The 25,044-nt window shown below is 38.8% G+C and overlaps 1 protein-coding gene across 1 annotated transcript in view; it reads left to right on the top strand.

The window, feature by feature from the left end:
• Positions 1-22,690, top strand: part of CPLX3 (complexin 3) — a 341,232-nt gene extending 318,542 nt beyond the window's left edge. The window contains exon 3 of the mRNA XM_044077188.1: positions 21,232-22,690. Within this exon, the coding sequence (XP_043933123.1) occupies positions 21,232-21,456 (225 nt within the window). The 3' untranslated portion in view covers positions 21,457-22,690. The remainder of the gene's footprint in view (positions 1-21,231) is intronic.
• The last annotated feature ends 2,354 nt before the right edge of the window (positions 22,691-25,044 follow it).

Here is a 25,044-nt window from a genome sequence, read left to right as displayed (position 1 = left end):
TTTACACTTGGAGGTTACCTTCAGCCTTTTTGGGTATTTTGTGTCTATTGACCTGTCATTTACCTTGCTTTCTGGGTTTGTGTGGGGAAGATTTAAATTTTCTATCAATATGTCGCAGTTTCAGACATTTCATTTAACTAGAAACTTGTTTTGAGAGTTCTGAGTGCTTCATTTTATATTCTTCAAGTAAGAAATCATTTAAGCAAGTTTTAGAATCTGGAATTCATTTCTGACCTATTTTGCGAGTTGTACATGCAGTAGGGATGATCCATTCCTCTATGTTCCTCCAGCATTAACTGAGTGCTTCCTGGTCATGAATATGGAACCCATTCTGACACAATGTCGCTCACCTTGGTTTATAATTGAAGACAAACAGGCGGGGTAGTTTGTTTATATGCTTTATTACACAGAAGCACATCAGGGTGGATAGCAGCAGTACAAAATATAAACAAACTGATTAACTGACAGACTACACATACATGCATGCTTACATCTCAACAGCTTACTACAAAATGGCAGTCTGGCTCTCACATGCTCAGTATTTATACACATGTGCAAGCCCATGGAAAGATTGATCTACACCATCCATAAATCCAACTTGCACTTGAATGTGGACTGGGATGAGCTCTGTTTTATGTGGATGGGAAGTCTGTTTCAGAGCAGTAGTATCCATTGCAAGATGTACCTGTCCCTCCAAACCATTCTGTTGATTTTGCAGAAGAGGTTTAGACCCCTAGACTAAGTATTTGTGATGCCATTTGACTTGCTGATGTGCAGCAAATCCATCAGTACTGGGTTGGAGGATGCCTTGTATGCCAGACACAGGGCATCTGTTAGCAGTCTATAGGGTATGTTTTAATTCCAAGGACTGAATATGCTCTATCATTTATAGCCAATGTCTCAGTGCAAAACATGTCTATTCTACAGATAACTTAAAACCAAACTTGTTGCTTTATTAACCTATATCCTCACATCCAGCTTCACTCTTTCCTCATCCAGTGAGACAACTTGCATCCTGTCACAGGTAAATCTTTCTATCTTCTCAACACCATAACATTCAAACTGCTTCATGCATAGCCAGCTTTAGGCACCCATGAAACTTGCAGTCGTGAGGGACCCCAGTGACTTTCTACTTTAGAAGTCACCAGAGGAACGCAATAGTAGAGGCTGGCTGTGAGCAAGAGAATGTGCAAATATGTTTGCAAAACTGGTGACAACTGCAGGCTAATTCAGACATCTGCTCCTGTTCCATATTTTTTTTTTTTTTTTTTTTTTTTTTTGTGGCAAGCAGCACAGAACTGAGGGGACACCATTGTGAAGCTACAATCTTTCAAGTCTACTTCATTCTAAAGATGGACCTAACTGGTTAAAGCATTACTTCCATGCATTTCCGTACTTCTGTGTATAATGGTCAACAAATGAACAAGGGGGAAAGGAAGGGATGAAAGTATAATTTCTGATATTGCACTAAAAGAAAACTAAATGAGGAACCAACAAATTATAAAATAAAGGATGGATAGAGAAGAATCCAACAAATATATTAAACAGATAAAAGTAAAAGCAGTGTTAAGTAGGAATATAAGTGCACAAGAATAGATGTTCTACAGTAAAAAAATCAGGCAATGCAAAACAATAAGACAATGCTGACAGATAATAGGCTACACATTCAAGTGTGATAGGCATTTCTGTGCATTTAAAGTGTTTTTTGATTGTATCGGCTTTATTTTCTGAAAAAAAACAAAAAAACAAAAATATATACTTGTTTCCCCACCTTTTTAAGCTAGTATAGTTCAGTTTTCAGGTTAGTGCTGAATTCAGGGCTGTGTTACAAGTTTTTGTGTGCCCATACCTTACTTGGATAGAAGGAAGGTTTTTTATTCACTGTAAGAGAGGGAGCTTTGAGCAGTCTATCTGTCCCTGGAGGAATGGTTTCAGCCCAGAAATTAGTAGTTTATTGGCCATTTTGGGCTACTTTCTATCTCTTTCATTTCCCTGCTATAAAACCCGCATTTGCAAGGTTTTTGTGCTAGTATACAGCTCAGCAAGCTCCTGCCTGGTGCCCTGCAGAGTTCTACAGCAGCAGAGAGACAAAAGGGAGACTTTGGAGTGATTAAGTATCATTTTCTGCATTTTCTTGCTGCCTTTAGCTAATTCTGCCTAAAACACAGATTTTCTAGAGTTTCTGTGATTTAAAAAGCTTGCGTCAGCTACATATTATACTTATTATACTGCCTGCACTTTAACAAAGTCATTTTTGTGTTTAAATTACCTGTTTAACTGTTGTAGGCTACACACTCAAGTGTGATAGCAATTTCTGTGCATTTAAAGTGTTTTTTGATTGTATCTGCTTTATTTTCTGAAAAAAAATACTTGTTTTCCCACCTTTCTAAGCTAGTATAGTCTAGTTTTCAGGTTAGTGCTGAATTCAGGGCTGTGTTACAGGTTTTTGTGTTTGCCCATATCTTACTTGGATAGAAGGAAGTTTCTCTGTTCACTGTGAGAGAGGGAGCTTTGAGCAGCCTATCTGTCCCTGGAGGAGTGGTTTCAGCCCAGAAATTAGTAGTTTATTGGCCATTTTGGGCTAATTTCTATCTCTTTCATTTCCCTGCTATAAAACCCACATTTGCGCAGTTTTGCACACCAGGCAGCGCCGGTTAGCTAGGGTATAACTATTCCCGGCTCCACAAAGTCTAGTCTTCAATTTTTCCATTGGAGCTAGACAAACTTTCAACTTAAGCAAACCAGTCACTTCTCATTCCGGTACTTGCTCAAAACTCATAGCAAGCACTAATAAACCTTAGCACTAGACCCCCCCTATACTATAGAGAAGGACAAGGCCCTCTATTCGACCTTACTTGCCAATCAGTAAAACAGTTCACTGTACCTGTCCAGGCATGTCCAAAGGGCAGTTTCAGGTGTACTCTCCTGTCCAACTGGTGAATCTGGGCATTTTGAGGCAATGTTATAATTGGCTCATGTACACAGACAACTCTCTCCTCCTTCCACCAAACACTAATACATGCGAGAGATGCAATTATACAGCCAAACTGGAGGCTAAGCTCTCTCAACCCAAGACTGGACCAGGCAGTCAAGAGGAGAAGGGAATTACTTGCATCACACCACCAGTCTCACATAAACCTATAAAACCAGCACCGGCAAAAAACACACATAAATACATGAAAACATACTCAGAGGCTCTAAATAAAAATCTGCAAAAGCAACAGAGACCTCCAAAGCTGACATCCAAGCAACCTCCACCCCCCCAACACAAACCATGAAACACATACTTCACAAAACCAGTGTACCACACAATCACAGCTCTTAAGGCAAAAATAACATACCCAACACACTAGTAATAGATGACTCTATAGTTAGGCACACTGATGTCCCACTCACTAGGCTGAACAAGGAGAAGGTTACTGTTAGCTGCCTGTCGGGTGCCAGGATCCACCATGTAACAGAAGCACTCAGGTCACTCCAGAACAAGTATAAATATGACTCTGTCATTGTCCATGTTGGTGTGAATGACCTGAGCCATACCTCGCTGGACTAAATGAAAAGAGATATGGAGGAGCACTCAAGGCACTCCTCAGTATGGAGAAAATCGATATATGTGCAGTAACAGAAATCTGGTTTAAGACTCCAAAGAGCACCCCAGCACTACCAGGCTACAACTCATACCATACATTTTGGCAACAAAACCTGGACTGAAATACAAAAGGCGGGGGAGTATCCATATTCATCAAGGATACCCACACCTCCAGGTTAGTGGCATGGCACGATACTTCAGAGATCATCCACGTGCAACTAACAATGGGAAAAACTGCTATTCAAATTATAGCTTGCTACAGATCACCCACCATGTCCCAGGACCCTCACTCTGCATTCCTGGAAACACTGGGAAACATAAAGGTCCTACCAAACACCCTGATATTATGTGATTTCAATTACCCAAACATTAACTGGGAGAACTACTCAAGTACAAACTCCCTTGCTCAACATTTCCTAGAATTTATAAACTCAAATGCCCTGGATCAACAGAGGTGACAACATATTGGACCTGGTCATCACCAACATGGGTGACCGGTGTTCCGCACCGTAGGTCAACCCCTCACTGGTTAGATCTGACCATAAACTAATCACTCTGGATATCCACATTCCGTCACCACCCCCGGTCAAAGAAACCACCATAAAAAACTTTTCAAAAGCAAACTTCACATTACTTAAGACCGAGGTGGGAAGTTTCAAAGCCCCTATGCTAAAGGATAACACTGTCCAAGCTGCATAATCCTTTACTAATGCACTCTACGGGCACCTACAAGGATGCATGGATCATGCTATCCCAAACAAAACCAAGACTCACTCCTCCAAGAAAAGGAAACCAGTCTGGTGGACCCCTGCCATAAACAAGCTATACAATAGAAGGAGGAAACTAGTACAGAAAAGAGTAAAATCCCAAGAAGGGAAGACATCCCTGATCAGTATCAGCAAGAAACTACCTTCCCTCATAAAATCATCCAAGGCTAGCACTGAAAGAAAAATTGCCATGGACTCCAAAGATAACCACAAGGCATTCTTTAGCTATGTCAAGAATCTAAGTGGCAATTCTCAGATCTGTTCAGAGTTAATGCAGAATGGCACAAAATACACTGAACCGACTGATATAGCCAACATCCTGGCAGACAGGTTCAGTGCAAACTTCACCCCCCTCTTAACCCCAAAAGGGCCCATAACTATACCAGAAGAATGTAGTGCCCCTGAAATCACAGACACTTAGGTTAAAACAGCCCTCTCCAAAGCCAAAAACACAGCATCAATGGGACCGGACAGTGTCCCAGCCTGCGAGCTACATGAGCTCAAAGATGAACTAACCCCTCACCTAAACACACTGTTTAAACTCAGCCTCTCCACAGGCTATGTGCCCACAGAGTGGCGCACAGCAACAGTTATTCAACTCCACAAAGGTGGAGCCACAACGACCCCGGGAACTATCGCCCTATATGCCTGACTAGCTTGGTCTGCAAAGCTATGGAGTGCATCATCATGGATCTCATTAACAGAGACATTGAAAACCTCCAAACACTGGACCCTACCCAGTTCAGCTTTGTTAAGGGAAGAACATGCCTCCTAAACCTGGTGGACTTCTTTGACACAGTTACCAAGGCTATAGATGAGGGAAAGGTGGTCCACACAGCCTACCTAGATCTCGCAAAGGCCTTCAACACCATTCCCCTCTCAGGTATTATAGACAAGCTCACCAGCCTGAACATAAACTCCTATGTCACGAGATGGGCTGCCAACTGGCTGACCAGACAGAACCCACATGGTAAGAGTTGAGGGAGCTAGGTCTGACTCTAAACTGGTTACAAGTGGCATTCCCCAGGGATCAGTCCTAGGACCCCTCCTGTTCGGCATATACTTCTCAGAGGTACAGGCAAGCACAGGAGGACTATGACTGACCAAGCTGGCAGATGACTGCAAACTAGGGGCTATAATTGACTCTCCGGCTGACACAGACATCCTCCAAAAGGGTCTCACTGAGACAGATACCTGGTGACAAAACCATGGCCTCAAGCTAAATGCCAAAAAGTGCATAGTCATCCCCTTTGGAAAAAACAAAGTACCCACAAACTGCCACATAGGTGGTAGCCCCCTAAATACAGAAGATGTAATAAGGGATCTGGGGACCCAAGTAAATAGTAACCTTTCCTTTGATAATCACATTGCCAACATGGTTAGAAAATCCTTCTATGTGGCCCACCTAATCACAAAAGGGTTTGCATCCAGATCAAAAGAGGTCATTGGGTCCCTCTACGCATCACTCATCAGACCCATCATAGAGTACAATGCCCCATTTGGGATGTACCTTACAAGACACCTGCAACAACTGGAAAGACCACAAAAGTACCTCACCAAGAGGATCACTGGCCTCAAGCAGATGCCCTATGCAGCTCAACTGAAGAAACTCCAACTGTACTCGGTTGCATACCGCCTGCTCAGAGGTGATCTCTGCCTGACATACAAGGCCATGTCCAACCCAGAATTGATGGACATGCTCCACCTAAAGAAAACCATATCCCCTCAATCCACATGCTCCAGGGATCTAAACCTCACCACAACAATAAATAGAACGTGCTGGAGGGATAGATTCCTGTCCCAGAGACTTCCCATGCTCTGGAACAAGATTCCAATCTACATTAGGCAGAGCTCCTCACTAACCCTCTTCAAGAAAAACCTTGACGAGTGGATGGGAAACAAAGTTTACCCCAGGGATCACTTCAATGGCTCTGCTGGACAGAGGCACAGGGAACTAATTTAAGGGGGCAGCGAAAGCCAACACATTCTGGCTATGCTTATAAATGCCTTCGGGCAGATAGCCTAGTACCTACCTATGAACCTATGAACCTATAATGCTAACCTTGAAAGTTCATAGGTTCATAGGTTCATAGGTAGGTACTAGGCTATCTGCCTGATGGCATTTATATGCCTAGCCAGAGTGTGTCGGCTTTTGCTGCCCCATTGATTAATTAACTGATACTCTATCAAGCAGAGCCAATGAAGTGACCCCAGGGGTGTATTTTCTGTTACCCATCCACTCGTCAAGGTTTCTCTTGAAGAGTGTTAGTGAGGGGCTCTGCCTGATGTAATTTGGAATTTTGTTCCAAAGTATGGGGAGTCCCTGTGACAAAAATCTATCCCTCCAGCATGTTTTATTAATTGTTGTGGCAAGGTTTAGCTCACTAGAGTGTGTGGCTCACAGTGACTTGGATTTCTTTAGGTGGAGCATGTCCATCAATTCTGAGTTGGACATGGCTTTATAAATCAGGCAGAGATCACCTCCGACTAAGTGATATGCCACTGAATACAGCTGGAGTTTTTTCAGTGAGGCTGCATAGGACATATGTTTGTGACCAGTAATCCTCTTGGTGAGGTACTTTTGTGGTCTTTCCAGCTGTTGGAAGTGTCTTGTGAGGTACTCTATGATGGGTCTAATGAGTGATGAGTAGAGGGGCACTATAACCTCTTTATTTCTAGATACAAACCCTTTTGTAATTAGATGGGCCACATAGAAGGATGTCTTAACTACTTTGGCAATATGATTGTCAAAGGAGAGATTACTATCTACCTGGGTCCCCAGATCTCTTATTACATCTTCTGTATTGAGGGGGCTGCCACCTATGTGGTAATTCATAAGTGTTTTGTTTTTCCCAAATGGGATGACTATGCATTTTTTGGCATTTAGCTTGAGGTCATGACTTTGACACCAGGTGTCCGTCTCAGTAAGGCCCTTTTGGAGGATGTCTGTGTCAGCCAGAGAGCCAATTATGGCTCCCAGTTTGCAGTCATTGGCGAACTTGGTTAGCCATAGTCCTCCTGTGTTTGTCTGTACTTCTGAGAAGTATATGCCGAACATTAGGGGTCCCAGGACCGAGCCTTGCGGGACACCACTTGTGAATGATTTAGAGTCGGACCTGGAGCCCACTATTCTTACTGTATGAGTTCTGTCTGTAAGCCAGTTGTCAATCCATCTCGTGATGTAGGGGTTTATGTTCAGGCTGGTGAGTTTTTCTGTAATACCTGAGTGGGGAATGGTGTTGAAAGCCTTGGTAAGGTCAAGGTAGGCTGTGTGAACCACCTTTCCCTTGTCTATGGCCTTGGTAACTGTCTTGAAGAAGTCAACCAGGTTTAGTAGGCATGATCTGCCCTTAACAAAGCCGAACTGGGTCGGGTAAGTGTTTGGAGGTTCCCAATGTCTTTGTTAATGAGTTCCATGATGATGCGCTCCATAGCCTTGCAGACCAGGCTAGTCAGGCTTATGGGGCAATAGTTACCAGGGTCAGTTGTGGCCCCTCCTTTGTGGAGAGGAATAACTGTTGCTGTGCACCATTCTATGAGCATGTAACCTGTAGAGAGGCTGAGACTGAACAGCGTATTTAGGTGGGGGGGTTAGTTCATTCTGTAGTTCGTGCAAGATGCAGCCTGGGGCACCATCTGGTCCCACTGATGCTGTGTTTTTGGCTTTTGAAAGGGCTGTTTTCACCTGTGCGTCTGTGATTTTTGGGACACTACACTTTTCCAGTATTGTTGTGTCCCTTGTGGAGGTGAGAGGGGGAGAAGTTTGCACTGAATCTATCTGCTAGGATGTTGGCAATATCAGTAGGTTCAGTATATTCAGTGCATATCTGTGAGTTGCCACTTAGATTCTTAACATAGCTAAAGAAGGCTTTGTGGTTATATTTTGAATCCTTGGCTATTTTTCTTTCGAAGTTAGCCTTGGACGATTTTATGAGGGACCTTCGTTTCTTACTGATACTGACCAGGGATGTCTTTCCTTCTTGGGATTTGATTTTTTTCTGAACTAGTTTCCTCCTTGTATTGTATAGCCTGTTTATTGCAGGGGTCCACCAAACTGATTTCCTTTTCTTAGAGGAGTGAGTCTTGGTTTTGCTAGGGATGGCATGATCCATGCATCCTTGTAGGTACTCATAGAGTGCATTTGTAAAGGTTTCTGCATCTTGGGCAGCATTATCCTTTAGTGTGGGGGCTGTGAAACTTACCACCTCTGTCTTAAGTAAGGTGAAGTTTGTTTTAGAAAAGTTTTTTACTGTGGTTTCCTTAGTTGGGGGTGATGGTGAGGTGTGGACATCCAGAGTGATTAGTTTATGGTCTGATCTAACCAGTGACAGGTTGACCTTCGGTATGGAACACCTGTCGCCCATGTTGGTAATGACCAGGTCCAATATGTTTTCACCTCTGGTAGGGGAGTTTACCAGCTGATCCAGGGTGTTTGAGTTGATGAATTATAGGAAGGGCTGGGCCTGGGAATTTGTACTCGAGTAGTTTTCCCAGTGAATGGTAGGGTAATTGAAATCACCCAATATCAGGGTGTTTGGTAGGACCTTCATGTTTTTCAGTGTCTCCAGAAAGGTGGAGTGGTGGTCCTGGGTCATGGAGGGTGATCTGTAGCAGGCCACAATTTGCATTGCAGATTTGCCCGATGTTAGTTCCACATGGATGATCTCAGAGGTATCATGCTGCGCCACTAACCTGGAGGTGAAGGTATCCTTGATGAATATGGATACACCCCTCCTTTTGTGTTTTGGTCCGTGTTCTGTGGCCGAAACGTGTGGTATGAGTTGTAGCCCTGTAGTGCTGGGGTGCTGTCTAGAGCCTTGAACCAGGTTTCAGTTACTGCACAGATGTCGACGTTCACCATACTGAGGAGTGCTTCAAGCGTGTACATTTTGAGATTTAAACTCCTGGCGCTGAGTAGCATAACCCTCAGTTTTTTGTTAATTGTGTTGTTTACGGAAGTGGGTTTGACTTTTGAGCCTTACCTAAAAAAGGCACTATGGGGGCAGCAAGAGCCTTGGCTAGTATTCGAAAGCCTAGGGGTGACAGGTACAAGCCATCTCTTGCAAAGCAATGCGGTTTGTCGAGCATGTCGTCCCAGGCTGACAGACACTGGATTCCCTTTGAATGACAGCAGAAGCTTAGTCAGTTCTGGGGAAAATACCTAAAAAGCAGTGTGCTTTCAATGATCAAAACCCAATGGCTGCTAAAAAGGGTTATACTAAAAGAGTAGAATGGAAAATGCCTAGAGTATCAGAAAATAGTGCCTTAACTTTGGTTAAAAAAACAAGTATATAAGTTGCAGTAATGATATTAAATCCAAATGTTAACAAAGGTAAACAAAACAAGAACACCATGTATAATCAGCCCACGGATAATATCTTGTAATTCAGTAAGACTACAAAATGCAACATATTGTCCAGCTAAAATCCAAGAGCAGGATAATAGGTCTTAGAAAAATGAACAGGCAGGACAGTCAAACACTGATTTTGGCATAAGGTAGCAATATCGATAAAGCTTCCTTAGTGATGCACAGAGGACAACTAGGAGCCAGCAATACCATATAATATTAACCAGAGTTAAGCACTTTCATTCCTAAAATTCACTGGAACTTCATCACAACTAAAATATTAGTTTAAAACAAACATTTAAATATCCCCCCTAAGGGTCATATGATAAAACCAAAAGAACCAATAGAATCACACAGTCTCATAATGATTTGCTTTTAAAACTGAATTAAGAGAAGCAGTTTCATTAAGCTCAAGGTACCTAGCTGCATTTAATTTGATCTGCCATCTCACCTCACAAGCATCAAGATGTTTATCCATTATTCTACACTGAATGTCTTTCTTAATTTGCTCTATTACTAAAAAGCCAAAATATGAGTGTCACATACCATTACATGCTTGTACAATGCATTAGTAGGTTTGTTGTTTCTAATATCCAGGCTGTGTCATAAATTTGATCCCTTAACCTCCTGGAGGTTTTAACCTAATATTTTAGTTCTGATTAAGTTCGAGTGAATTTTAGGAATGAAAGCGCTGAACTCTGGTTAATAAAGTTTTATATGTTATTGCTGGCTTCAAGTTGTCCTCTGTGCATCACTAAAGAAGTTTCCTTCATTTATTCATTTGTTTTTTCATATTTCTCAATATCAATAAAGCTGCTTAAATCATTCAGCGGTCAGATCCTATGGGGTCATTATGAAGAGGACAATTGAACACCTATTTTGGAATGACGTAATAATACCAATAAAGCTGCTTAAATCATTCAGTGGTCAGATACTGTGGGGTCATTATTGTTTTATCTTCCTCATGATCAAACTTCAGAGATGTGCAGAGAAGGTCACCATAACCTGTTCGGGGGCTGGGGACCATGTGGTCATTGCTTCTTTAATTTTCTTCACAAACTTCAGAAGAGTGCACAGAAAGTATCCATAACTTTTGAGGATCTGTTGGCAGTGTGGTCATTATTTTGTTAACTCTTCTCACAAACCTCAGATGTGTGCATAGAAGATCACTATAGCAAGTGTGAGGACAATGTACTGCCTAGGAACAACAAGCTGGAAAACATTACTGTCATCATTATTTTTTCACTTTCCACATAAGCATCAGACATGTACATAGGTGACTATCATTTGGGGATGGGATAAGGAGCATGCTGTTTACATGCACCTGACAGCAACTGGTTGAAATATGTTATTACATTCTATTTCTTCTTTTTCAGTTTTGTCCCAGATTGATATCGGGGTACACATAAGGCAACTGCATTTTGGGGTAGGGGTGAGGATGTATGCTGTGAATATGTATGCCACTAGACACTTGAAATATATGACTGTGGTCATTTTCACCTTTGCTTTCATCCCAAACTAATACCAGTATTGCCGTATAGGATTTACGTATCCTTTCAAAATTTGTTTTCTCGGTTTATTGTGAGCTACTATTTTGTCAGCTTTGAATATTAAGCCTTGGATACAACTTATGTTTTATTGTTTTTCTTTCAGGGAAATTAAGACTGAACTACTTTACTTAATTAAGATTTTTCTTCAGGTCATCACTGGAGCAACATTAGAAAAATGCTCTAAAATGTACCTCAGAGCATCTGCAACCCAATAGTTTCTGGCAACCTGGCAGCCCCCAGAGTGTCATCTTAATCAAGTTCTTTTGTAGACAGTTATTGCTGTGTAGTCTTGGTCTTTTAAGCTGTGTTGAAAGTATGCAAGAAAAAGTAAACCTAACAGAAATACTAAATTTAGTTACTGAGTTATGATTTTGTTCAAGCTATTATTGGATGAAAAGACTGGCTAAAAATGAACTCTAAAATTCATCTTAGAGCATTTAATAAAAATAAAGCTTCTGGGAGGAAAAGCTGAAGAGTAAGGCAAAATATGAAAAAAGGAAGACAAAAGTATTCTGCTTGGCATGGGGAAACCATGATGAGTGTATCATCCTTCAGATGAGATGTTAAACTAAGGCCCCATCTGCCTGAGTTGGTGGTAGCTGAAATGGATATAAGAGATCCAATGGCACTTACTGAAAATAGTAGCTGAAGTGCCACTGTAACACGACCACATTTCTGTAGTCAGTAAGAATACCTCCTCGGGTCTCCGCTGAAAAGAGGCTATAGGCTTTCTGGGACTAACCTGGTCAAGAAAGTACAAATAAAAGGAGTATTCACAGTGATAGGGTACTACTTAGACTGGAAGCATCCAAGGACTCCAACTTGATACTTGCTGGGTGCCCCCAAGATGCTAGCACAGATCCTGGCTTCATGACTTTGCTTTTATATTTCCTGCTGTGAAAGATCATTCAAGAAATTGGCCCCTGCTTCCAGGAACCAACTGTCTAATGATATTACAGCCATAACAAAATAACTACTATTTGGAAAAAGTTAATTATTAGTGCAAAGAATATAAAATTAATTCAAAGATGCTGGCTAACCTATTTCTTCCTGTACAGTATCTAATTTAATCTTCTGCATTGTTCATTACATTTCCTACTTAAGTTTGCATGTATATGGCATTGATCCATTGTTGTATATCTAATTCTAAACCTTTACTCTACATTTCTCTATAGCATTTACACAATTCTTAATTTCCAATGTTCACATGTATATATTGAACTTACATAACGCTAATCAGTATGTATACTCAGGTTTTCCTGTTTTTATCTTGCCTTCCAGATAATGACAGAATAGGGTCTTGTAGAAGCTAATCCATCTGGTTAACAAACACAGAAAAATAAAGTAATGTAAATATCAATCACTTGTAAATAGCACTTTATTATTAACACTTGTTGTAATTAGTACTTTATAATTTTAAAACCTCTATTATTATAAGAACATTCAAAATCAGTCCTTCTGATTCTGCACATAGACCTTCAACCTTTCCCATTCTGTATTTTAACACACCATTACAATATGATTGAATCTTCTTCATTTTCTGCTAGTAACCAGTAGAGGGCACCATGCATCCACATATTATCAATCTTGCCTGAGTTTTGATGAAAATAAAATATTCTTGCAGTATCATGATGTCAAAATATGTGACTCAAAAGACTTAAAGAATTCTTTAAATCTGAGCAAATCAATATTGCATAGCTCAAATCAAGAATACAGTTATGCAAAAATACCCAAAATTCATAAAATAAAGTTGCACTTGTTTATATATATGAACTTATAATCATACCTCACAACTTTAAGTGTCAAAAATCTGGAGAAAAAGGAATGAGGGACAAAGGCCGAAAATTAGGAACAAATTTTAAATATTGCTGTTATAAATTTAGCAAGTTGGTAGAATAACAGGTTTGACATTGGCATGCATTTCTGAAGGATATAAAGTCTGCAACTCAAATATAAGTAATTATTTAGTGACTTCAGCCCTCAATGTTTTGCCAGAAGACCACATATTTTATGAGAAGCAACCCAAAAATTAGACAAAATCTGAACAATCTGCAAAAATCTGGAGAGTTGAGAGATATGCTCACAATAGCTGAGTAACTGAAGGCAGTGCAAAACCCAGCAAACAAATCAAGAACTTTAGACTTGTGACACACCACTCCACATTTATTTCCAAAACTCAATACCAATATAGAGAATCACAAAATCTTACATACCTACACAACTTCTTTCCTTGGGTTCTGCTTTCCTTCTATTAGGCAAATCAATGCATATTGTGGATTTAGACATCATGCTGTTATCCTAGCTTTATTCAAAGGCAATCAGTGTAGAAACGAGTCACAAATAAGGTTTGATGCTAAATGTTTAAATAGTTATTGTCAGTGTGAGAGAGGTAAGCTAAAATATTACATTTCACTGTATGGTAATGAACCTTAGAGGAATGCAAATCAGGGCATCACTAAAATGATTTTTGAACTACATATATATGCATACCAGATGACAGTGGACTCCAAAAAATTAACATGGACAAGTTAAAGAAGGTAATAAAATATGTTCTGGATAGAAGGGATACAGTGTGCGTAAGTGCTACATATAGAGTTAGGCCAAAGCATCATGGACAATACCACACTACACAGAACCTCATCATTCTGACTGTTCAAGTATTCCTTGACAGGTTAGATAGGGCAATGTTAGATACTGTGTCATGTGTTGCATGCATCATGTAGAACTCACACTCAGTGACCTGCAAGGCTGGCCCATCCTACTGGGCACTATGTGTACTCCTGCAGTCCACATTCCATAAATCTAAAATGACACAATTGGCATATCCCAGTCTTACCAAGCAAAAAAGTTTATGATAATGACATTCCAATGGAATATCTAGTCCTCTTCCTCTAAGATTTATGGAACAACAAGCATATTGTTTTGCAGTTTAGCACCTGTCATTGACAGTGACTCTATGTCCATCTAAACTGCACTGATATGTTTTTTACACTGACTTTTGAAGTACAGTAATGTACTATTATATGCCTTAGACCATAATGTAACTTGGCTGTCTAGGGTGCAAGGGTTTCTCCTTCCTTTGAAATGGAGGATTTCTTACTGTCACCTTATCCCTCCCTCAGAAGAAGGTCCATATAACCAGTAGGGTCTACCAAGTAAAAAAAAAGGATATATAATGAACTTTTATAGACAAACACAGTCATTTGGATCACAGCCATTTGAATCAATTCAATAAGATATTGTGAATCATTTTATACTCTTGGATAACTTCTCATTGTCACTTCTGCTGTCCCTCTTGACTCCATGACTACAGTGCAATTGTACTATGATCGACACTCAGAAGTAAAATCTCTATATTTTATGTTCCTAAAATAAGCAAAAAGCTCCTCCCTTTGTGGAAGACTGTAACCCACACCTCTGCTACCTATACAGTACACAGAAAATCATACCCGTTATAGCAGCAACACCAAAGCTTGCCCAAATCACCTCTTTCTTTCAGTTTCCTAGCACCAGAGTAGAATGCAACCTAAAACTTGCCTTGGAAATTTTATGATGGTTTCTAGCCATGGATTCCCCATGCAAACCCCACCCCAGCAGGGTGAAGAAGAAATGATTCACAGTATAAATATAGGCGTTATCTACATTGCTGCAAACTCTTTTAGACCCCAACTCACTAAGTGAAACAAACATATTTTAACCATCCTATGACCTTCCTAGTTGAAGTTATTAGTAAGCCATTAGTATGTGTTTCACATTTTGCCCATTTGGTCCACATTATGAGGGTTAATATTCCTCATTTTGAAGATTGAAGGTTGGCAGCTATGCCTTGGAGTTATCATCTGGCCCCAGACAGCTAAAAGGAACTTCTAGTCAAATTAAACTATAATGTATGCCAAGGTGTGTTGATGTTAGGGGATGAGTGTAATAGAAATGGGATTGCAGGTATATATTCACAAAGTAAAATGTGATGTAAAGTTGCATTCAGTCTGCAGATTCTGAATGAATGATCTCTCAAGTATCAGTCTTTAATGAAGCAAATTAGTTCCATTATGAACTTAACTTACAGCAAAGTCTGCCTTTTTAATATTGGTAAACTATAACTCAGACATCATAGCCTATCACATTTCTCCTCTAGTTTCCCCCTTTCCCCGTCTCAGATTAAAACATATCTCCTGACAAAACTTTACTGACTGCCTGAATGAATCTCTTGTGTGTATCTTCTGTTTTCAGAATTAGGTTATCCCAGCTTCTCCTTTTTTTGACCTCTGGTTATTTCAGTGCCCTTCATCCACTTCTACCCACAAATATAATGCTCCTTCCCATCTGCTAGAGTTCAATATATATATATTCATTTAAATGACATAGGAGGTACAGGGTGGACATATACATCTCAACCTGCAGACACTGGCAATAGGAACAAAGGCTCTCAAAAAGTAGGAACATCCAGCAAAAAAACTGTAATCTAATTAGCATAAACTTTGAATGCTAAATGGCCCATTTCTCTTCCCTTCTCCAGTAGGAATGTGGGATACTACTCAGAAACATGGTGGAAAAATGGACAGCAACAAAAATGATGGAAAATATAAGCAAATTATCAAAGATACAAATGCAAAACATGTCGACTTTAATGAATTGTATTTCAAAATTCTGCCACACAAAGTTAATTATTTGTGCTTAAGAAAAAGGGAGATGTCAGATTTCTGTCCTCTTTGTTTAAATATTGTTGTCAGTAGTGTGTTGGTCAAGTAGTGTGCTAGACAGCTTCAAAAATTACATGTGATGACAGGGATTCAGAAAAGTGTGTGAAGATGTAAATCAATTATACCTCCAAAAATAGGAACATCCTGAGCAAGGGTTAATCAGGTCAGAAAATAGAAACATTCCTTCAAAATAGGGAGAGGTCTAGGTAGACAAGACCATATAAAAATAGCCTAACAAGACAAAATTGAAAAAAAAAAATAAAAAACTGAAAAAAAAAATTGTACAAAATATTATGAGCATTGCTCCTTCAAAACAATTGGTTCTCCAGTTTGGTTCCCAGCTGGTGTGCTTTCCATTATGAAGTCTGCACATCAGTCTTGTTTTTACTGAGTCTCCTGTTTCCTCCCTAATCCTGAAGGTGAATTTCTAACATTCCAAATTGTGTATGTGTGTGTCTATGTCTGTGTGCGTGTGCGTGTGCGTGTGCGTGTGCGTGTGTGTGTGTGTGTGTGTGTGTGTGTGTGTGTGTGTGTGTGTGTAAGAGCATGTGCTCATCCTGTGATGGAGTAGCATTCGAAACAGGATATGTTCTCTCCTTATAGTTATTATAGTTGCTGGACTAGGTCTGTCTGTCTCTTCTGATGCTAAATTCCAAATATCTGGTGCAGTGCAAATAACAATAGACCAGGAACCAAATGGAAAATGCACCAAACAAGCCTGTATAGAACTCCGTTTATTGCAGTAAAAACACACGGAGATTAAGCGCTTTCGTCTTTCACATAGAAAACTTCATCAGAATAAAGCACACTGATTCAAGAACCATTTTTATACCAGTACATGTTACATAATAAATAAAATTGAGCCAATGGTGTTGTCAAAAAAGTCACATGTAAAATGGTCACATGAGCAATATTAACTACACAGGATGTTAATATTCAAGCCTACTTAGCATTTTACAAATAAAACACTGTTATATATTAAATACCTTCAGCATGTATTTAAAAATGCAGGCACAGTAATGCATGTAAAAAGGTTAAAATACTTAAAGTTTCATAGATTTTTCTTTCAGGGCTAGAAGTATTGTCAAGGAATCATTTATACCTGGTAGAAACTTAGCTGCTAGTCTGAGTTACCAAACCAGCTCTTTTTTACTTTATAAATTCTTCCAGTCACCCCCCCCCCCCTCAAATCTATGTCCACAGTATCCAAAACACCAAATTTAAAACCTTTACAATTGGAACAAGTAAGGGAATGTCTATATTATGCACTTGTATCCTTCTTGTTTTTAACATCATATACGTGCTCATAGATTCTGCTTTTCAACGCCCTCTCCATTTTCCCAACATAGAATCCATTGCACATATCACACAGAGCAAGGTACACCACTCTGGTGGTAAAACAATTTTCTTTCTCGAATATAACCTTAGATGCCATCTTATTAGCTAGATGGGTTTGAGGTGCTTTTGAAAATATTAGTACATTGGGAGCACCTCCCACAAGGTGTTGTACCACAACCACCTTCTATTGGTAAATTCAGCTTGTTTTCCATAAGATGTTTAATATTCATGACCACCTTGCTGATAAAAACTGGTTTATCTCTCACTGCAGTTAACACATCATTATTTACCCTAAATATACTCCAATTCTTTTTTAATATGTTATTCACTTTATATGATATAGAACTGTAATGCACTTATACATGAATGCTCATAAATCTTTGTTTCACCAGGATCTGTGGGGGCTTTATTAGTTAATGGGTGGTTTCCTAACAGGGGCTTATATTTTTTCCCCATCCTGTGTAAACCTCCTCAATAATGTGTTCCATCATCTGTTTGGGGTATCCCCTTTCTAAAACAGATCTCTTAATATGAAAAATTCCTGGCTCACGTCACTCAATTCTGAAGTCATGCATGCAATTCTTATAGCCTGTCCTTTGACTAAGCTCTTTTTTCTGTGAAAGTGGATGGTTGCTCGTATATTGATGGTAAGAATTACAAAAAGTACTTTTACGAAATATGTTAGATTTGAAACCTGTAGGTGTATGGAAAATTGCCGTGTCCAAGGAATGTATACCTCTAGTGTTGTAGTTATAAGTTTATTTGTTTGTTTGTGTCTTTCGGCTTTTCCCAGTTAGGGGTCGCCACAGCGGAACTCCGGTCCGCTAATGATTGGCAGTAGATTTTTACATGCTGGCTTGCTGGGCCTAACGTACAACCTTCAACGAAGGAACGCCCATTCACGCATGTCGCCACACAGAAGACGCTCTAACTGAGAATCGAACGGGCAATGTCTAACTGTGAGGCGGCAACGCTACCGCAGCACCCAAAAATGAAGTAGTTTTGTTCAGGTGGTTAATAAAGCAAGGGATATCTTCCACTTTCCCCTTCCACAAAATAAATATGTCATCCAAAAACCTGCAATATAACTGGATGTTGTTCCAAAATTCTTTCTGGAATACATATCTTAATTCCCAGCCTAATAGTACTATATTTGCATATGCAGGCAGCCCCCATGGCAACTCCTCTTGTTTGTTGGAAATACTGGCCCTCAAAAAACGGAGTTTGTATACAGACTTGTTTGGTGCATTTTCCATTTGGTTCCTGGTCTTCTGATGCTAAACTGGATAAAGTTGACAGCAGAATGTGAATGATGAGAATGAAAAGAAACAGATGCAGGTTTAAAAAATGGTATTTTGAGCGTACATTAATCTTACCTTACTTGATCCCAAATGGTCACATTGACTCAAGGTTATTTAATGGTGCATTTTATTCTACCCTGAAGCTTGCATCATTAGCTTCTTACATCTCTCTGATTTTATACCACTATAGTGTATGTTTCTGGTGACTTGCTGAGTGACATCTCAAACATCAATAAACGTTTTCCTTATACTGTAGTACAGCACTTTAGCTCAGTGGTAAGACGTCTGTGTAAAAGTACATTCCAGAATTCTAATCAGTGTGTGCATTTTACATGTTCGCCTTGTATCTGTCTGTCTAGCTTTACTCCAGATTCTTCCCATGTGTTAAGAACAAGCTGGTTGATTAGCTTCTATATGCGTTATTTTCTCTCACCTTAGTCCTGGTCATGACTGAAGAGATGAAAAGCTGATTTGTTGAAAGGGAGAAAAGCCAACTCATCTGAGAGAAAATCTGTTGAACATGCCGGCTTTTTACCTTTCTGAGATCATGGGTCAGTAGGAAGTAGGGAATTTATTTGCCATTTCCCCACTGTATTGTCTTCTTGGCGTTGGTATGTATAATTAGCAGGGGGTGTGGGGGTGTAACAACTGTTTTGGTCATTTTTTTCCTGATGGAAAGCTAAAAGCTGATCGACTCATTCTGTTTGATCAGTTGCCATTCAACATTCTGAGTTTTCAATATATGGATTTATATACTTATATATATATCTATATCTATATCTAGCTGTCTATCTATCTATCTATAGAAAAAGATAGATAAATAGATATCGATATAAATTAAATCACAGGGAAAAACTGATACTTCATCAGCAATGATGTTTTTGGCTGAGATTACTTAAAATCAAGACAAAAAGAACCACACATTGTTGACTAGCTCACTTGAGACTTTAATCAAGCATTTAGAATTTGCTTAGAAGTAGAGGAGAGCTTTTGCTCATAACCAAACTTTATCACATCTAACCACAGTTTACGTGCTGTGCTGTATTTATATGTTTTATCATATACTTTTTTGTAAATTCATTTGAATTGGGGTTATAAATGTAAGCCATAGGCTGTTTGAGGAGGAGAGGTGTCATCTATCTTACCTCTTCTGCATATCTACTTCTATTAGGATTAATGGCCTCTCACAAAGAGGATTAATGGCCTCAAACAGATGCCCTATTCAGACCGTCTCAAAAAACTCCAGCTTTACTCTGTCGCATATCGCCTACTCAGGGGCGATCTCTGCCTAACATACAAAGCTATGTCAAACCCAGAGCTGTTGGACATGCTCCACTTAAAGAAATCCCAATCCCTCCGAGCTACACGCTCTAGGGACCTTAACCTTGTCACCACAATAAACAGAACATGCTGGAGGGATAGATTCCTGTCCCAGAGACTTCCCATACTCTGGAACAGACTACCTATCTATGTCAAACAGAGCTCCTCATTAGCACTCTTCAAGAAAAATCTTGATGATTGGATGGGAAATGGGAAATTCACCCCGGGGATCACTTCTGTGGCTCTGCTCAACAGGGGCACAGGAAAATAATTTTCTTGGGTGGCAAAAGCCAGGGTACATTTTTTGGCTAGGCTTGTATGGGCCCTAGGGCCGATAGCCTAGTACCTACCTATGAACCTATGAACCTATTGGTAGTTAGATTATCGCTTATGTGCTTATTTCCTGTCCTATGTGGCTAGTGCCTTATTGATACACTTTAAATAACTCTTATCAGTAGCTATGTACATCAATTAGTACTTCATCTTATATGGGATGCAATAAGTTGATGTTGTATGTCATATTTAAAATAGACAAGTACTAACAGATATGTAGCAACAAGTGAATATAATAAATTATCAAACATTTGTTCACTAATTCCTTCAACTTCAAGGCAGAAATAGTACATGCATTCCACAATATTTATCTTTAAGAACTTGAGAGCTGTATTTTCTCTGTCTTCCTATCTATCTATCTATCTATCTATCTATCTATCTATCTATCTATCTATCTATCTATCTACCTATCTACCTATCTATCTATCTATCTATCTATCTATCTATCTATCTATCTATTTCCTCATTTAACAATTCATTTGGTTTAATTTTCAGTCACTGGAGTTTCCCTTTTTTCACTAAGCTGGTACAACCTTGGAATTTGTTGTAATAACTAAAGGAGTGAATGTGGAACAATGCATTCAACATGTAGGGGGTTAAGAGGGGTTTACTACTTTACAAATTTTTTTTTTTTTTTTTTTTTTTTTTACAAAATGAGTTTTCAACCAAATGATATAGATTCATTTAAACAGACCCCTCTTTGGATTCACATAAAATACATAGCAACTGCAACCTTATAGTGTCTTGCAGGGCAGCAATGTACATGTTCTCTTGGAAGATGTATAGCATGGCAAAAGTGAATACCATTTTTAAAACAGCAGCATAATATGTTAACCCTACTTTAGTCAAGTCCCAGGGCTGACTCTTCTAGGCTTATATCATTTAGTGGATGTCTTAGCAGTTTTGTTTATTCTTGGTTAGGCAAAGCATCAAATAACTTTGTTAACTAAAGCTAACTTAGTATTTATTTATTTTTTTTTTTTTAGAGTGACTTAGATGAAGCTCAAATTCAGCTTGCTGGAGGTGATGTAGACCTTCCAAAGGACCTGGCCAAGATGATTGAAGAGGACAATGAAGATGAAGAGGACAAGAACTCTGTGATTGGACATCTGACCAACATCCAGAATCTTGACCTGGACTCACTGAAGGACAAAGCCCAATCAACCCTTGAAGATCTAAAACAAGGTGCTGAGAAATGCTCTTTAATGTGATGGAGAGACTGACCCTAGTTTAAAATCATCATGATCCACAGGGTAAACGGCTTCTCCATACATTATTGTTAAGCATGTTTTTATGTAATGTTTCCTGTTTTTGTACCTGTACAGTAAAGGTTTATGTTACACTAATATAGATAAAAGAAATCAATTTCAGCAAAGTTGTATTCAGTAGTACTGTTGCTATGACAACATGAGTCAACTAGTTTCACTCATTTTACTACAGCAAAGAAATGCTATAAATATGATGCAGGTTAATAAGGTAAATCTCTAATAAAAAATGTTTTGTTGTGGAGACTAAACTGGAACAATCAAGGAATAGAAACTTTATATAGTATAACTTTGACAAATGTATGCACAGATAATGTAACTTTGACAAGTGTATGCAAAGATAATGTCGGTTTAACAATCATGTGTATTGTTCCTTTTTTCCAACTCTTTCTACCAAAACTATATGTCCACAAAAGTCCACAAAAATGCATGGTTGTGGTTGCATCATTAGATTCAGTGGCTCATTCTTGTATTTGTGATGTATGAATACATAAACAGTCTAAGCGTATTAAAGCCACAAGGAATCTGGAAATGTGATGTTAAACTTATAGATCACTCTGTGAAACAAAATTATTAGTATGTCTGTTTCTGCAGAAAGTTATCTAAACATTGGAGACCAGTAATTGTGTTTTATTAATCATGATCAGTTAGTATAGAATATATTATGCTACTAAAACATTGGCATTAAGTACAAAATAAATTGTAGCTACTTACTATCAGAATTATGTCACTATTGCATAAATCTGTTATAATATATATAATTAAACACCCTTTGCCAAGCTGTATACCAACTCATTATAAATCAATGCCACTGTCTGCAAATCCTCTAAATAAAGTGAAGAACATTCTGTGAACAGGGTGGTTAACACATTGCACATCTATTTTTGTTTCTATAAAATGTTTTGATTTACTTATTTTATGGGTGGGATAATCTGATTGGCTTTTCCTTCATCTGAAATTACTGTCGGACTTATGAGTGCTCTTTTTTTTTCAAAATCAAACTTGTGCAAAATAAATACTTGTAAAGAAAGTTATTGTCTCGGGTTGCATTCAGCTATATTCTGTATTATTTTTGTAATCTGTTTGATGAAGGATTTCCTCCCTGCAGTTAAAATGTAATACAAGTATATTCTTAATAGCCTATATATGGTTCATATAAAACTGAGCTCCTCATACTTCAGATACGTTTTGTATTATTTTCACTTTCAGAATTGTCTAATTACACAATTTTCAGCACATTACTCTAGATATAGCTGAAACTGTGATTTTTCAGTATTTTCAATTTGTCTTAATTTTCTTTATTACTCAGTTAAACCCATCATACACATGTGCCTCGTTTCAGGTGTTAACCAGGAACACTGTCTAGTTAATATTTATTTGCTCAAGGTCAAACAGCAAATGAAGACTAAGGACATTGTGCTATCAAAAAAAGGAAAAGCTATGAAAATATGATAGAATAGTATAATGATCTGTGGCTTTCTTCTCCTCAAAATACATGCATGAAATGCGTGTGTGTGTGTGTGTGTGTGTGTGTGTGTGTGTGTGTGTGTGTGTGTGTGCATGTGTTTGTACATGTTATAGATAAATATAAAATATGTGTGTGTGTGTGTGTGTGTGTGTGTGTGTGTGTGTGTGTGTGTGTGTGTGTGTGTGTGTGTGTGCGTGTGTTTGTACGTGTTATAGATAATATAAAATAGGTGTGTGTGTGTGTGTGTGTGTGTGTGTGTGTGCGTTTGTATGTGCTATAGATAAATATAAAATATGTGTGTGTGTGTGTGTGTGTGTGTGTGTGTGTGTGTGTGTGTGTGTGTGTGTGTGTGTGTGTGTGTGTGTGTGTGTGTGTGTGTGTGTTTGTACGTGTTATAGATAAATATAAAATAGGTGTGTGGGGGGGGGGCGTGCATGTGCATGCCTCTAGTTATCTAGTTTTGTGTGCAGGTATGTCCATTTTCTATTTACATGTCAAACTAATACAAGTGGTAAAAACTACAAGAAAAACCTAGCCAAGCTAGAGTTTTCACTGGGTGATACCTTAAAGTTCCTTTAATAGAGGCCCATGGGATATTTGCAAATGACCCCTTAAGGACATCAAGTGTTTAAGCTAAATGGCTTCTGAATGTCCATGACTTTTTACTTTTTCCCTTTTAAGTCTTTATGGACAAATTCAAGCCAACAAAGCCAAATGCCACTAGCTGTAGACATGCATGTTTCGGCCTTCTTATGGCTTCGTCAGCATAGCTTTCAGAAGTCATATAGCTGAAACAGTTGATGTCCTTAAGGGGTCATTTGCATATATCCCATAAGCCTCTATTACAGATTAAGATATATTATTTACACTTGACACTAATGTCTGTATTGCTTTGTAAAATGTTACTAAAATGTATGTATTAATGGAAAATGTTATTCTATTATCCCATACTATTTGCTTTGTCGCTTTGCCTAAGTTTTGGGTGAAAATGGTCCTTGGACCAGCCTATATGCACAGTTAAGAAAAAAGTAATATATTAATATAAAAATAAATAAACAGAGGATCTAAGACAAAGGCGTGATATCTCTTACTTTTGGAGTTAGAGGACTTGCATTGTAGAATTTAAAAACTCTGATAGGGCACCAAGGATATGCAATGAGTGTGTGTGTGTGTGTGTGTGTGTGTGTGTGTGTGTGTGTGTGTGTGTGTGTGTGTGCACGCACGCATGCCTCTAGTTATCTAGTTTTGTGTGCAGTTATGTCTATTTCCTATTTACATGTCAAACTAATACAAGTGGTAAAAACTACAAGAAAAACCAAGCCAAGCTAGAGTTTTCACTGGGTGATACCTTAAACTTCCTTTAATAGAGGTCTATGGGATATATGCAAATGACCCCTTAAGGACATCAAGTGTTTTAAGCTAAATGGCTTCTGAATGTCCATGACTTTTTACTTTTTCCCTTTTAAGTCTTTATGGACAAATTCAGGCCAACAAAGCCAAATGCCACTAGCTGTAGACATGCATGTTTCGGCCTTCTTATGGCCTCATCAGCATAGCATTCAGAAGTCATATAGCTGAAACAGTTGCTGTCCTTAAGGGGTCATTTTGCATATATCTCATAAGCCTCTATTACAGATTAAGATATTTTATTTACACTTGACACTAGTGTCTGTATTGCTTTGTAAAATGTTACTAAAATGAATATATTAATGGAAAATGTTATTTTATTATCCCATACTATTTGCTTTGTCTCTTTGGCTGAGTGTTGGCTGAAAATGGTCCTTGGACCAGCCTATATGCACAGTTAAGAAAAAAGTAATGTATTAATATAAAAATAAATAAATACAGGATCTAAGACAAAAGCTTGATCTCTCTTACTTGCATTGTAGAATTTTAAAACTCTGATAGGGCACCAAGGATATGCAATGAGTAGGTCACATTATGTGGAGTATTATGTTCTCCTTTTTGATTCATTATATTGTCTTATCCAGCAGAGTTACAATGTGGATGGGTTCACTGACAGTAATGTATGGAAAGGGGCCTGGATCTGAGTTGAGGTCTGTAAA

Source organism: Protopterus annectens, chromosome 7.part0, assembly GCF_019279795.1.
Source record: "Protopterus annectens isolate FY-2018-M chromosome 7.part0, PAN1.0, whole genome shotgun sequence".
NCBI lineage: Eukaryota > Metazoa > Chordata > Ceratodontiformes > Protopteridae > Protopterus > Protopterus annectens.
The sequence above is the reverse complement of the archived record's forward strand: the minus strand, read 5'-3'. Positions and strand labels throughout refer to the sequence as shown.